Source organism: Pseudopipra pipra, chromosome 1 (genome assembly GCF_036250125.1).
Source record: "Pseudopipra pipra isolate bDixPip1 chromosome 1, bDixPip1.hap1, whole genome shotgun sequence".
NCBI lineage: Eukaryota > Metazoa > Chordata > Aves > Passeriformes > Pipridae > Pseudopipra > Pseudopipra pipra.
The window spans coordinates 20,119,174-20,132,373 of record NC_087549.1 but is presented as its reverse complement, the minus strand read 5'-3'; the positions used below and the strand labels follow the sequence as shown (position 1 = coordinate 20,132,373).

Genomic DNA, 13,200 nt, shown 5'->3' with positions numbered 1-13,200 from the left:
AAAAAACAGAACATATAACATTCGTGACATTTTCCAGAAACTAAAATAGTATTCCTTTACTAAAATAATACATACAAAAGAATCAAATGCTTCAATCTATCATTTATCAGTGTCAGGAAAGAATATCTTGATAATTCTTTTTCCACCTTCCTCAGAAGCCTCAGGTGTTGTCTGTGGCCAGCTGGTGCCTATGACAAAGAGTCTCTGCTTTATGTGGTACAGGAACTCCATTCTAGTATTTTGATGTGTCTTGGTCAAATCTTTGGACTAATACTGTTACCATCCCTGTAGAGATGGGAAGAATTCTTTTGTCAACTCAGAAAGCACTTTGAAGTGCTTTCTTTTCTATACAGCACAAAAAAATGTTTTGTTTTCTGAGTTCAGGACTTCTGAGTTCATCTGATTTAGACATGTGCGGCCATTGGATCTTTGTTTTCTGCCCTTGGCACACATTATAGTTTTGTGGGAAAGCAAATGTGTGGTGGTTTCAATAATGGCTGCTAAAAGAGCAAACTAACTGAATGACCCTTCTAGCCTTAATTTCTATGGTGATTATAAAGCCCTATGAAATAGAAGGATATGGTCAAGTTATATCACTGTAAAATGATTACAAAGGATTAATAAAATGTTGGTACTTGTAAAGCTGTTATGACTACAAAGTAACATAAGTATTTGTATTCTATATTTTATAATGTTGTATTAGCATTTTTCCTTCAAAGCTGTTTTTTATTTAAGCTGTGCACCCAGAAGCAGATTTGTAGCATGACATGCTTTCTTTAATTTAGTACAGAAAGTGTGAGAGCACAAAGAAATGCAATGAAATCATTCTATCATTTAATTAGCATTAACTGTATATTTGTGCTGCATAAAATATTGACAGAATTCTCTTTCTCCTTTCTTGTCATGATTATTTAGGAAAAGAAGCCCATCGATATCAAGAGAACAGAACAGAAGATACGAGCAAAGGGACGAGCGAGACGAATATTCACAGTATGCTACATCAGACAGTGCGATGCCCAGGTCACCATCAGATTATTCAGATAGACGGTCACAGCGTGGGCCTCAGTTATATGAAGAACCTGAACTGGGTGATTATAGGGATTCCAACCGAAGGAGCCGCAGACGTTCCAAGGAGTATCCGGTAGAAGAAGAAGATGCACAAAACAGGGAAGAATATGAAAGGCAGCGGAGAGAAGAGGAATACCAGGCACGATACCGAAGTGACCCTAATTTGGCTCGTTACCCAGTCAAGCCACAACCATATGAGGAACAAATGCGTATCCATGCTGAAGTGTCCCGAGCACGTCATGAACGGAGGCACAGTGATGTCTCATTGGCAAATACAGAGTTGGAAGATTCTCGGATGTCTATGCTCAGGATGGAACGGCCGTCGAGGCAAAGATCGGTGTCTGAGCGCAGGGCTGCCATGGAAAATCAACGTTCATACTCTATGGAAAGAACTCGAGAGGCTCAGGGGCCAAGTCCCAATCGTCAGAGGACCACAAATCATAGCCCTCCTACACCTAGGAGGAGTCCAATTCCTCTGGAAAGACCAGACATGAGGCGCTCTGATTCATTAAGGAAACAGCACCATTTGGATCCCAATTCTGCTGTACGGAAAACAAAACGTGAAAAAATGGAGACCATGTTACGGAATGATTCACTTAGCTCAGACCAGTCTGAATCTATCAGACCTCCCCCACCAAAGCCCCATAAAACGAAAAAGGGAGGTAAAATGCGCCAGGTTTCATTAAGTAGCTCAGAAGAAGAATTGGCATCCACTCCAGAATATACAAGTTGTGATGATGTAGAGATTGAAAGTGAAAGTGTTAGTGAAAAAGGTAAGATTTCTAATTTTTGATTTTTTCAATATCTAGATGTGATTTAGATTTCATTACATTGTATATTTATTTTACCTATTTAAATTGATTGCCACCACTTATCTACAGCCCTTCACAGGTGACTGAAATTTTGTTGTGATGGGAGTTGGGCTTTTTTCTGATTTTATGTTTCATTTGCTTAGATCTAAAGTCAATGATTTATACGGAAAAGAACATCACAGCTACTAGAAGCGTTAAGATATTTTAAAGGAAAAAGCATGTCTATTGAAAAACCTGTCAATGAAATCTGCAAAGTAGCTAGAGCTGGTCTGTCATATAAGGCCATGGTTTCATGTCCATTAATACCAGATTTGCGTGCTCCTGGATCACAATGAGTGCATATTTGATCTGGATCAAGTGTGGGCCCATGACTGCATTTTTATTGAATTAACTAGAGCACATGACACAAACCTTATGCCAGTTTCATGCTGGCTGCTGCAGGTTGAAGAGTATCTGATCTGCAATAAGACCTGTGTGTATAAAGTTAAGCCATTCAAGTTTTGAAACAAATTTGAAATGACTGATGTGGTTTATACCAATGGAGGTTTCTTTTTCTTCTGGTACTATGGTGCTTTTTGGCTTAGTACTTTTTAGGATTAAGGCTGGAGTTACTCCATTGTCAGAAAGAAAAGCTAAGATTGATTGAAATGAATCCCAACCTATACAAAGGTAATCTATGATTTAAATATGAAAGTATTGGGGACAATCAGTTTAAACTCAATCAAATTAATATTATTAGTTTGCTTACTTTTGTGTATGTTGTTGGTCTAAAGTACATTAGTTTTAACCTTTTTTTGAGTTACAAGTCTTATGGTAGTGAACTGTTACTACTCCTCCCAAGTGGTTTTCTGCTGTTGTGGATTGGGAATAGAAGATTTGTTACTATATATTATTAATATGGCTATCAAATTGGTTCTGAATCAAGTAATTAATTAGAGTTAGTAAAATAAGTCTGAGTTTTCATATGTCAGTATCAGCAACCGTGTTCTGGTAAGTAAGGAGCAGCAGGCTAGTGTAGAATGGAAGGAAATTTCACCCAGGTCAAAGTAGCAGACAGTTACATGCACAAACAACTGTGCTGAAACCTTGACCTCCTTAGGCTTCCTGATGAGTAGAAAAAACTTCTACCAACTTTATGGTGTTCATGATTTTGTTCTTAGAAGCAACCTTGAGGAAAATAGGACCAATGAATATATGGGAAGTATTAAAAAAGTGTTTATTTATGGCAATCCAGCATAGGAAACATAATATACATATACAAATCATATTTTTTTTGTACACATAACATACAAAACATACACATTTAGGATTATAAAGGCATGGAATTGTTTAGGTTGGAAAAGATCTGTAAGATTATTGAGTTCAACTGTTAATTTAGCACTTCCATGGTTTCTAACACATCAATAACCCTTGTGTCTTTGCTGCTGCGTGGATCTCCATCCCCTACAGCAGACTGAAGGACCTCACTAGCACAAGGTCCCTCAGATATTGGCCTGTTGCCTCCAGGCTTACCTGTAGCAAGCCTAGTTTTGTGCCTTTTCCCCTTCAGACCTAGTTTAAAGCTCTCTCAATAAGCCCTGCTAAGACCTACCCAAAGGTCCTTTTCCCCTTTTGAGACAGGCACCTCCCCCATTTGTTGTCAGCAGGACTGGTATCATGTGAACTGTAAACATGATCAAAAAACCTCAAAATTCTGCTGGTGGCACCAGGCTCGGAGTCAGGTACTGATCTGAATCTTCCTTTCTTTCCTCATCATTCCCTTGAATTATGGTAGAGGAGAAGATCATTTGTGCTCCTGATCCCATAAAGAGTCATCCCAAGGCCCTGAAGTCTCTTCTTAATTGCCCTTGGATTTCTTGCTGCCACTTCTTCTCTGCCTACCTGAAAAATCCATAAAAGCTGAGTGCCATTCTGGGATAGGAAGTTTTGCCTTTACATCTTTGACTGTGGTCCCAGAGCTGCACCAGACTTCGCCAAGAAATGGGTCCAGTCTGCATATTGGGCCTTCTGCTCCCTTCAGACAGTAGTTTAAAACATGCTGTATGATGCTAGATTCTCTGTCATAATAATGATCTTACAAAAACTTACAGCTTTCACTTAAATAATTTTGTGTTTTAAGTGTCAAAGAAAACACTTTTATGTATAACAGTAGTTAATGACAATGCCATGTCTGTGCTGATTTCTGAGGCAGTGAATGAATCTCACTACCTGGATCCAGACTTCCCAGCTGCTATAGGTAGACACAGAAAGTCCTACCTCATTCTTTTTGTTTTCATGAATCACTCTAACTGTGCAAACCAGCCTACATTCAGAGTCCCTATAAGCAAGTGATTTATTTGTGAATACCACCCAAAGGAATCCAGCACATAAACCACCATCAGTCTTCCTTGTATGGCAGTACATTGTTTCCTTAATTAATAAAATACGATTAATTATTTTAAATACATCATATAAAAATTAGTTTCTCCTCCCCCTGGATTAGTTGCTTTCTGGCCTTTAAAAATGCCCCAGATGTGAGGATTTCTGAGATGTCCTTTTGAGTCACATACGAAGTCTGTCTGGCCAAAGATAAAATGCTAAATATAAAACATTTGGCTTTGGAGTGTTGAAGGGTGGCAATGTTAGCTTGAGAATTTGGATGCAGTAATAATGAGCTCTCCAAAAAGAGCAGAATAATGTTTTCTCCATCTCTTTCTCTGTGGAATACCCATATTTTTTCATAGATTGCGCAAATAAGCATTAACAACTGCTCTGCTGTGTAGAGCAGTCTGGGACTGAGCTGCAGGAATAGGTGTTCACTGGTTTGCATCTGAGATTTTAGAAGGCCCTAATGCTGGTTTTAAGAAACTAGTCTGAAAATTATGTATTTTCCAAAAATATAGGAAAAAAATATAGTCATATGCTCTTAAAAGAACTGAAAGCTTTCCCTTTAACCTTATCTTCAAAAGGAAAAGGGTCAATACATACATAGGTTGGAACATATATATGCACACAAAATGAAGATAGATATTTCGTTCTGTGAGTTCAATGGAGACAGGTATCAGCTGCTGGATTAAGAGCTCTGGGAAGAGCAACAATTATTGTTGAATGCCTGTGACTTTCAGTATTTGGGTCTGATCCCATTTCAATAGCTGTTTGCCTCAAGGTAATGTTTCTTTGATTTTTAAAAATGTAATCTAATTGTTTTCAGGGAAGAGACAAGGCAAAATTATTTTTCTGCATGTTTCTTGTGATGGCCAGAGAAACCATTGCCTTGGAATGCTCCTGCCTCCTCTGTGAGCAGAGAAAGCTGGTGAATACTCTGACAGGACTTGGGTACCCCATAGACAGTCATGTGAAACACAAGCAGGTTCAACTGCAGAAAAGAAGACCTAGATTCTTAAGATGCTGGGTAGTTTTTGTAATGCAAATATATTTGGACCAGGAAATTTGGGTCATATACCAGACTGAGGACTGGTATATTGAAATGGGAATCAGGAGGCTTCAGGAGAAGCAGATAAGGGAAGGAAGTTTAGGAATGGCAAAACAAAACGTCATTGGTTGTCTGGAAACTGGTGGATTGATATGGAAAGTGAGGCTGTAGGAGAAGAGGGAAGAGCAAAGCTGGTAGATCTAGTAGGCAAAACCTGTAACCTGTAGTTTCGGAAGAGCAGATAAAGTGAAGGAAATCAGGCTGATAGAGATAACTGGTAAGGTGAGAACAGGAACTTCCTGAAGGGTAGGTTAGAGGATTCTGAGAAGCAGAATCAGCATTTTGGGAGAGATGGTGAGTGGCTGGGAAAAGGGCATTCAGACAGAAGGGCAGGAGGGCTAAACTTGGCTTGGGATTTTTTGCAAAGAGGGACTGGAATGTGGACCTGGCAACATTGACCTGAAGTGCTAGAGGGTGTTTGGTGAGATGAGAAGTTTAAGACTGTGGCGAGGAGAAAACATTGTGACAGAGCAGTTCATTCTTTAAAAGCTCAGGAAATATGTATGGCAACAGTGTTAAATGGACATAGCTGAGATTACAAATGTGTTTACCTGAAACTTAGGTTGTGTTAGAATTAGACATATTTTGCAGGCTGAATTTTATGCAGCTCTTCATACAGGTTGAAACTGTCCCTAGGGACACAATTGAATACCAATTTACCAGCTGGCCTCTGCCTTTTTCTTTGCATAGGATGAACATTTCTTGCTTATTATGCTATTCAAATTATTCTGAAGCTTCCAACATTTTTTCCACATTATCTTCTTTACTCTTGCTGTGAATACCAGGCTTCTGAAGCTGCAAATACAGTGTCTTCATTTGTAACACTTGTTGCCAGTCCTGGTGATCAGGGTATCAGACAGTTCAAGGCTGCATCTCCACTGCAGGATTCCCTGCCTGTCTTAGGAAATACACTTTGGAGAGAAAAAAACCCAGAAGGTTTTGGACCAAAAACATATGTTTCAGACCAAAATATTAGGTATATTGCTATGTCCCCTACCACTGAAAGATCAAAATTGCTTAAAATGTTGGAGGAAAGCAATCCTTGAAATGCCAGTACTTTTAAGAAATTGTAAATTTTAAATAGCAGTAAAATTGATCCTCCATCAATAAACCCAGAGATCATAATGATGTATTTATAAGTGTTCTAGACTGTTCAAGTCACTTATTCTTTCTCAAAACCATCTCAGTTTACATAGTTCAGTTCCAAGGCTCTAAGAAACATGGTTTATACAGCGAGAACAGTTGTGGTGTTAATTGCAGTAAAGTGAACATTGAACTACAGAACTCCAAATAAAGCCGGGTTTTGTGCTGCGCAAGTTAGGCCAAGCTTTCTACATTGCTTGTCCAATTTAAGTGTCTTCTATTGCAAGGAAACGTTGGAGTATTTTTTGTTTGTATTTTCAGTTAGATGTTTGCCAGTGCAATTGTAAGGAATAGGCCCCAGGGGAGGTTTGAAAGGGCTGCTGTAATTTGTCAGCCAGCATGAAGCAGATGTTAAGTAGAGTGCTACAGGCTTGTTCTCTGTGTCCACAGGCTTTATAGGTAGATTTAGAAAATCAAACAGTACCACTGCCCATGTATTCCTTGTGGCAATACTGTCACACCTGCAGTCCACCAAAGGACCAATCTGAAGAGACTTACCACAGACTCTCAGGAAAGCCAGTGGTCCCTGGGGTTGTCATAGCCCTACTCAGAGCACAGGCACCAAAGAGATGACCTGCACTGGAGCTGGGTTCCTTCTGCACCTTTCCCAAATATTTGAGGGTCTTAGATGTCCTAGAGTTCTTTATAAATCTCTCAAACTCTAGGATTCCAGCAAGAGACAATCTCTACATGAGAAAAGAGAATTCATTCAAGGAAATCCAGGTGCATGATAGCTCTAAATACTGCTCTAATTTGTTCTAAATATAAAGTAGGACATAGTAGATTTTCAAATGGTGGTAAACAGTTCAGGCGTACACGTGTACCATGCTCCCAGCCACCTTTCAGAGCACCCTGTGAGAGATATCTCTTTGCACAAATGGTGGCTGACATCTGAGGTGGGTGGAATCTGTGGTGGGAAAGGCAAATGTGTTTGTGTTTTGTCAGAGGTGCAGTTCTTAAGTTTAGTGTTTTCTTTCACTCTTCTTTTATCAAAACATGATAGCTAGATGGACACCCATTTTTATTATCAAGGAAACTCATGTATAGAAACATAGAAACATGTAGATTGGCAAAGATCTTTGAGATAACATCCAACCATTAACTTAGCAGTGACACATTCACCATTAAACCATGTCCCTTAAGTGTCACATCCACATGTCTTTTAAATATTTTTGGGAACAGTGACTCAACTAGTTCCCTGGGCAGCCTATTCCAGTGTTTGACAACCCTTTCAGTCAAGAATTTTTTCCTAATATCCAATCTAAGCTGCCCCTGTCACAACGTGAGACATTTCCTCTCACCCTATTGCTTGTTACTTGGGGAATAGATTGACCCTCACCTAGCGACAGCCTCCTCTCAGGGAGCTGTAGAGAGCAATAAGGCCACCCCTGAGCCTCCTTTTCTCCATTATAAACAACCTCAGCTCCCTCAGCCACTCCTCATCAGACTTGTGCTCCAGACCCTTCACCAGTCTTTGGTGCCCTTGTCTGGACATGGTCCAGCACCTTAATATCTCTCTGGTAGTGATGGGCCTAAAACTGAACACAGTAGTTGAAGTGCCGCCTCACCAGTGCCCAGTACAGGGGGGGACAATCACTGCTCTGGTCTTGCTGGCCACAATTTTTCTGGTACCAGCCAGGATGTGACTGACCTGCTTAGTCACCTGGGCATGTTGCCAGCTCATATTCAGGCAGCTGTTGACCAACACTCCCAACACAACATATGGATAGATAGGCTCCAGTGATCTTAAAATTTTCAACATCCTTGTGTTGTTGACTGAAAGCTGCAGAGCGCAGGCTGTGTGAGCAGAAATGTGTGTATGCAGAACAAGGTGTTAATACTCTGGTCTTTGTCACTAAGTGCATTGAAAACATAGATATATAACCTTCCATTGGCTGTGTTATGGTAATTTACAAACGTATGCACTTTTTCACTACAGAAATTAAAATATCCTCATGTTTGGAACAGCTTGCAGGACCCACTTATTTATTGCAGTACAGAAACCAATCTGGTAGAGATACAGTTTGGGTTTTGACAGAGAATAAAGTCTATTTGGAAACAATATATTTGTCACAAGTTAAAAAAAAGTACGGTAGCTCATGGTGTGAGGAGCAGGAAGCACATTTCCTGAGTGCTACTGCAAGAACAGTGCATGTCTTACATGAGCAGAGATGCCAAGCGAGTGGGATTCCGTCACAGTGCTCTCACTTTTAAATTCAGAGAGATGGGAGACCTGATTTCAATCTTACTTGTGCCAGTTTCATACATCTTCAACAACTTTGGCTTCAAAGTTACACTGAGCTAAATTATATCAGAATGAGGCCATTGTTTCTAAAATTTGCTTCATTCAGGTTAGAGAGTTCCTGAAAGTCTAATTTCTCTGGAACAAATTATACTAGAAGGCAAAAATTCAGGACTGAGCTGTAGTACTTGAACAAAAAGGCTTTGAAATTGCACACAGTTTCAGTATAGAAATACCTTAGAATTCAAATAACAAAAATTTGAATGGTCGTAAGAAGAATAATTGATTATTTAAAATACTGAAAGGTTTGACACGCTTTATTAAAAGCCAGATTTGAATGAGTGACAAAATTTCTTATTATTATTTCACTTAATATTGGAGCATAGAAGACTTCCTTTTCTATTTAGAATTAAATATTTTTTTCATGGAGATCTCTACAACTTAAGTAGGGCAAATGCAGTTTTAATGTATAAGGAGTTTGATTAAAAATTCAGAATTCTAATATTCTATTTTTTTAAGCTTTCTCCTATGAACTCGCTCCATTTTAAGTGCAAATATAAGAAATACTGAGAGATAAGAAATATTGCATTTTTGTCTTTATGTGTTAAAGCAATAGATGTCACTGTTTCTAAAGTACTTAAAACATTGAATGAGAAGTATCTTACTTTAAAATATTAGTATTGGTTGTGATATCTTTTCTACAAAAATATTTTTCACAGGTGCATAGATGAGAACAGAACTAGAATGTTTCAAGTTGCAGAGAATGTTTTTTTGAATTGTTGCCAAACCTTCTTCTATCTAGACACTTCTATATTTCTTAGAATATAAATGAAAGGGGTGTGATTTTCTCCAGCATTTAGAGGAATCTACTGTATAATATTTTAAATTTGCAGTAATTTACACTTAACACAAGACAGTAATATCTCTCATAGAAAAAGCCCTGCTTTTTCCCAGTTCTTGGCTGCATATTCACATCCTTATTATCACTCTGCCTGGCAGAAGCATTTGGGCAGGTACAGATTGCATCAAGCCAGGAAACTTTTGTGGGGTAATTCTAATTAGGCAAAAAGATGGTAAATATTAACATTTGAAGCTGCTTAATAAAATTGTAATGTTTGTCCTCTAAGATATCATAATGCATGCTGAAAAGATGGTGTGTAACTGATTATGCCTTATCAGAATCTGTGGATAGATAGGGATTTGCTGAAGTAACAAAGAAGAAATATTTTTATATGATAATCAGACAAGACAGAATATTTTATCACAAGTAAATGAACATGAATAATTTCATAGTGCTTTGATTCAACCAAAAAAGTCTAATATACAATTTTATTGGTTAAAACCTTTACTAAATTACAGTCTGAACCTTCTGTATACAAATGTACACAAATCATTACAACTGTTATTCTTTAATCATGTTTCCTTTTACTCTGGGATTTTGCTGGAAGTAGGACTATAGCAGAAATGTTGTCTGGGCACAAGATTAGTTATCTCCTGATATACTGCAACAGAAGAACAATGAGTTATTATTAAAGTATTTTAGTGCAATTGTTGTAGTTATCTATGATTCCAGATGAGATTAAGTTTATTGTTAATAAGACATGATTTTTTAATACTTTTAACTTGGAGAAAATTTTTATCATTGAAACCTGTCTTCAGTTTATATTTCTAACTCTAACTACAAGATTTTTTTTGCCTTGAAAATTGTGAAAATTTTCTATTCTGAAGGCAAAGATTTTTTCTTCAGTCTAAGGTATAAACCATTGAATTATCTAGGTGACCAATCCTAAATATAATAAAAAGTATTATTACTTTCTCTGCAAACTGTTTTTTAAAATCTTTTCCAAATTTAAATAGAAAACAAAAGAAACTTGTATTACCATTTCAAGATAATTTCCCATTATCCTTTCATATCTTGGCAGATGAAATATTTGCTGTATAAAATCAATAAATATTCATTAACCTTTTAATAACAATGAAAGAAATTGCTGTACAAACATGGCTGGAAAGAGCTTCACCCTGAGAAATGCAAGGCTTGCTATGTAGGTAATTCCTGTCTTGTCCAAATTGTCCCACTTATTTCAAATTACTCTTTCAGTTTAACTAAGTTAGAAATTTGGACTTGTCAACCAAGTCTTGCATCAGGGATAAGTGCTATTAATCATGTAGGTTTGGCACAGACAGGACAAAATGAAGACCTGATGGATTCTGTGTAAAACATTTCAGTTCTTTACAATGCCATGATAGAACAAAAACCATCATGAAGTTTTTCTTTGAACTTTTCAGGGTATTTATATAAATAGTGCTCTACAATATATGTACTTTTCAAATTATGATTTTCTTCATACTTTGATTCTTCTAGTAATAAAAACCACTCAAACTTATCAGTCACAGATTAGACTGTCATTTTAAATTATGTTAGTGCATATTTAAATTGATTTTGCAGGTAGTTTTGTTACTCCTTCAGTTAACTATCAAAACCTAAATGAACCATTGTAAAATAATTTTATTTAATTAATTAAAAATAATTATTTAGTTGGGAGTAGTCTATCAAATATGTGGGGGGTTTTGTTTTTGGTTTTTTTTTTTTTTTTTTACATTTTCTTTAAAAATGTGTCTTTCTTGTTCTGTTGTTATTTTATATCTATTTCATTAAGGATAGGATAATCAGTATGGAAGAAATAGAGAAACCAAAGTAAAGGAGGAGTTAGCAGAATGGGCTGTACATATGTCATTCACCTGAAAACTGAGTTCCTGTCCTTTAGCCCTGTTGTTCCAACCTCCCCTAAATGTGCCATTCAAGACTTTGAGCTAGTCACAGAAGCTACTTTACATTAAGCTGAATATTGTCAAAGGTCAGAGCTGGAAGCATATGTAAGAGCAAAACATATCTTTTTCATCTTTTCACAGTTCTCACTCCATCCAAACCTCATCCATTACAATTCACAATCTAGTCACTAAAAGAAATATTTGACATGAATAGTCTAGGTAAAGTGGCACCAGTTCCGATGTCCTTCTGTGTCTGGCTGTAATTTCAGCTACAGCTGTTCAGGAGCTGCTATATAACATTGGAGCTGGTCCTCTGCTGAAGGCAGCAGCACAAGTGTGAGGGGTGAACCTGACAGCTTAGGGCAGTCACAGCTACAGCCCTGCAGAAATCTGTCCCCACTCCCCAGTCAGAGCCCTGAGCAGATGCTGAATGATGAGTGCCTTGAAAAACAGGCCACCTGCTTAGGAATCTTATTATTGATTTAGGAACCTGATTTCACCCTATTTGTGAAAATTTTAGCTAACTTTTTTCAACAGTAATATTTTCCTGAAAGTATATTTAAAACCCTATAAATGTGTTTTTGGTGTCTTTCATTAATTTCAAGAGATGGTTAATAGATTTCTCCTCTGATGATCCACTGTTTTGATACTAAAATCCTAATTTATGTATAACCCATCAAAGGCTTTACGTTACTCAGTGGTTCTTTTTCCCTGTACTGAATTTTTAAGTTTTCTCTTACAGTTTTTTCCCCCCTTTTCTCTTTTTTGAAGCCATGTGGTTTAGGCAATGATTTGATTGATCATGCTGCAGCACTTAACAGTCTTTCAGACTTGAAGATACTTTTAAAACAGTTTATTTCAGTTAATGTTTAACTTGCTGAATTGTCAATGTCACTTATATCTGATTACGCCATTTCACCTTGTTGATTAAGTAACTTGTTGCCAAGGAAAGTTTGAGTAGTATTTATGAGGATGGAGAAGTAGATTGTGAATGAAGTGTGTGGTAATGGAGCTTCTGGTTTATATGTCATCTGTTTCAATAGAAAAGTGAACTTCGTAGCCTGTATTCATGCAACATTAGTTTCTAGTTTAAGATATTCATTTGAGATGTGTGAAAATAGATGAACTGAATAAATATGTACATAAAAAATACCTGTGTCACGCACTGAAGTTTAGACCAGATTGGAAAAAAAAAACCCAAAACAAAAACCTCAGCAATTCTTATGGAAATGTACTCAGATCAATGGTATTCTGGGGAAACATTCTATAAGAAATAGTTCCGGTGTTTATATTTTCTGCCTTTCTGAACATTTAGATTGTGAATAACTTTTAGTTTCATAGTTATATAATCTGTTTACTTGGAAAATGGAAATATATGGACATTAGTTATATAATCTAAATAGAATCAAATAAAAGTTTTCGTCACAAACTTCCATGACTATTTACTCTTTTGCATATTTTTATATATGTCTATAACAAGAAAAGGCTTGGCTTGTGACACAGTATGTGAGATGTCTGGATACTATGATGTGATAATTTAACTAAGAAGTGACTGCATGCAGTATTTTTCATTGGATTTCATAATTTCTAATAACTTTACAATTTCTTCTGCATATTATAGTTTGGATTTAATTTTTTTCTAAGCTCAGTTCTGAAAATCTGATCATACTGAGAGTTTCTAAAAGCTGACTTCC

General features: G+C 37.0%; 1 protein-coding gene across 22 annotated transcripts in view; it reads left to right on the top strand.

The window, feature by feature from the left end:
* The window catches only part of RIMS2 (regulating synaptic membrane exocytosis 2), a 451,223-nt gene that overhangs the window by 191,419 nt on the left and 246,604 nt on the right, over positions 1-13,200 (top strand). For all 22 annotated transcript variants that reach the window (XM_064646980.1, XM_064646989.1, XM_064646998.1 and 19 more), the window contains one exon: positions 916-1,841. In XM_064646980.1, coding sequence (XP_064503050.1) covers positions 916-1,841 — 926 coding nt within the window. The remainder of the gene's footprint in view (positions 1-915; positions 1,842-13,200) is intronic.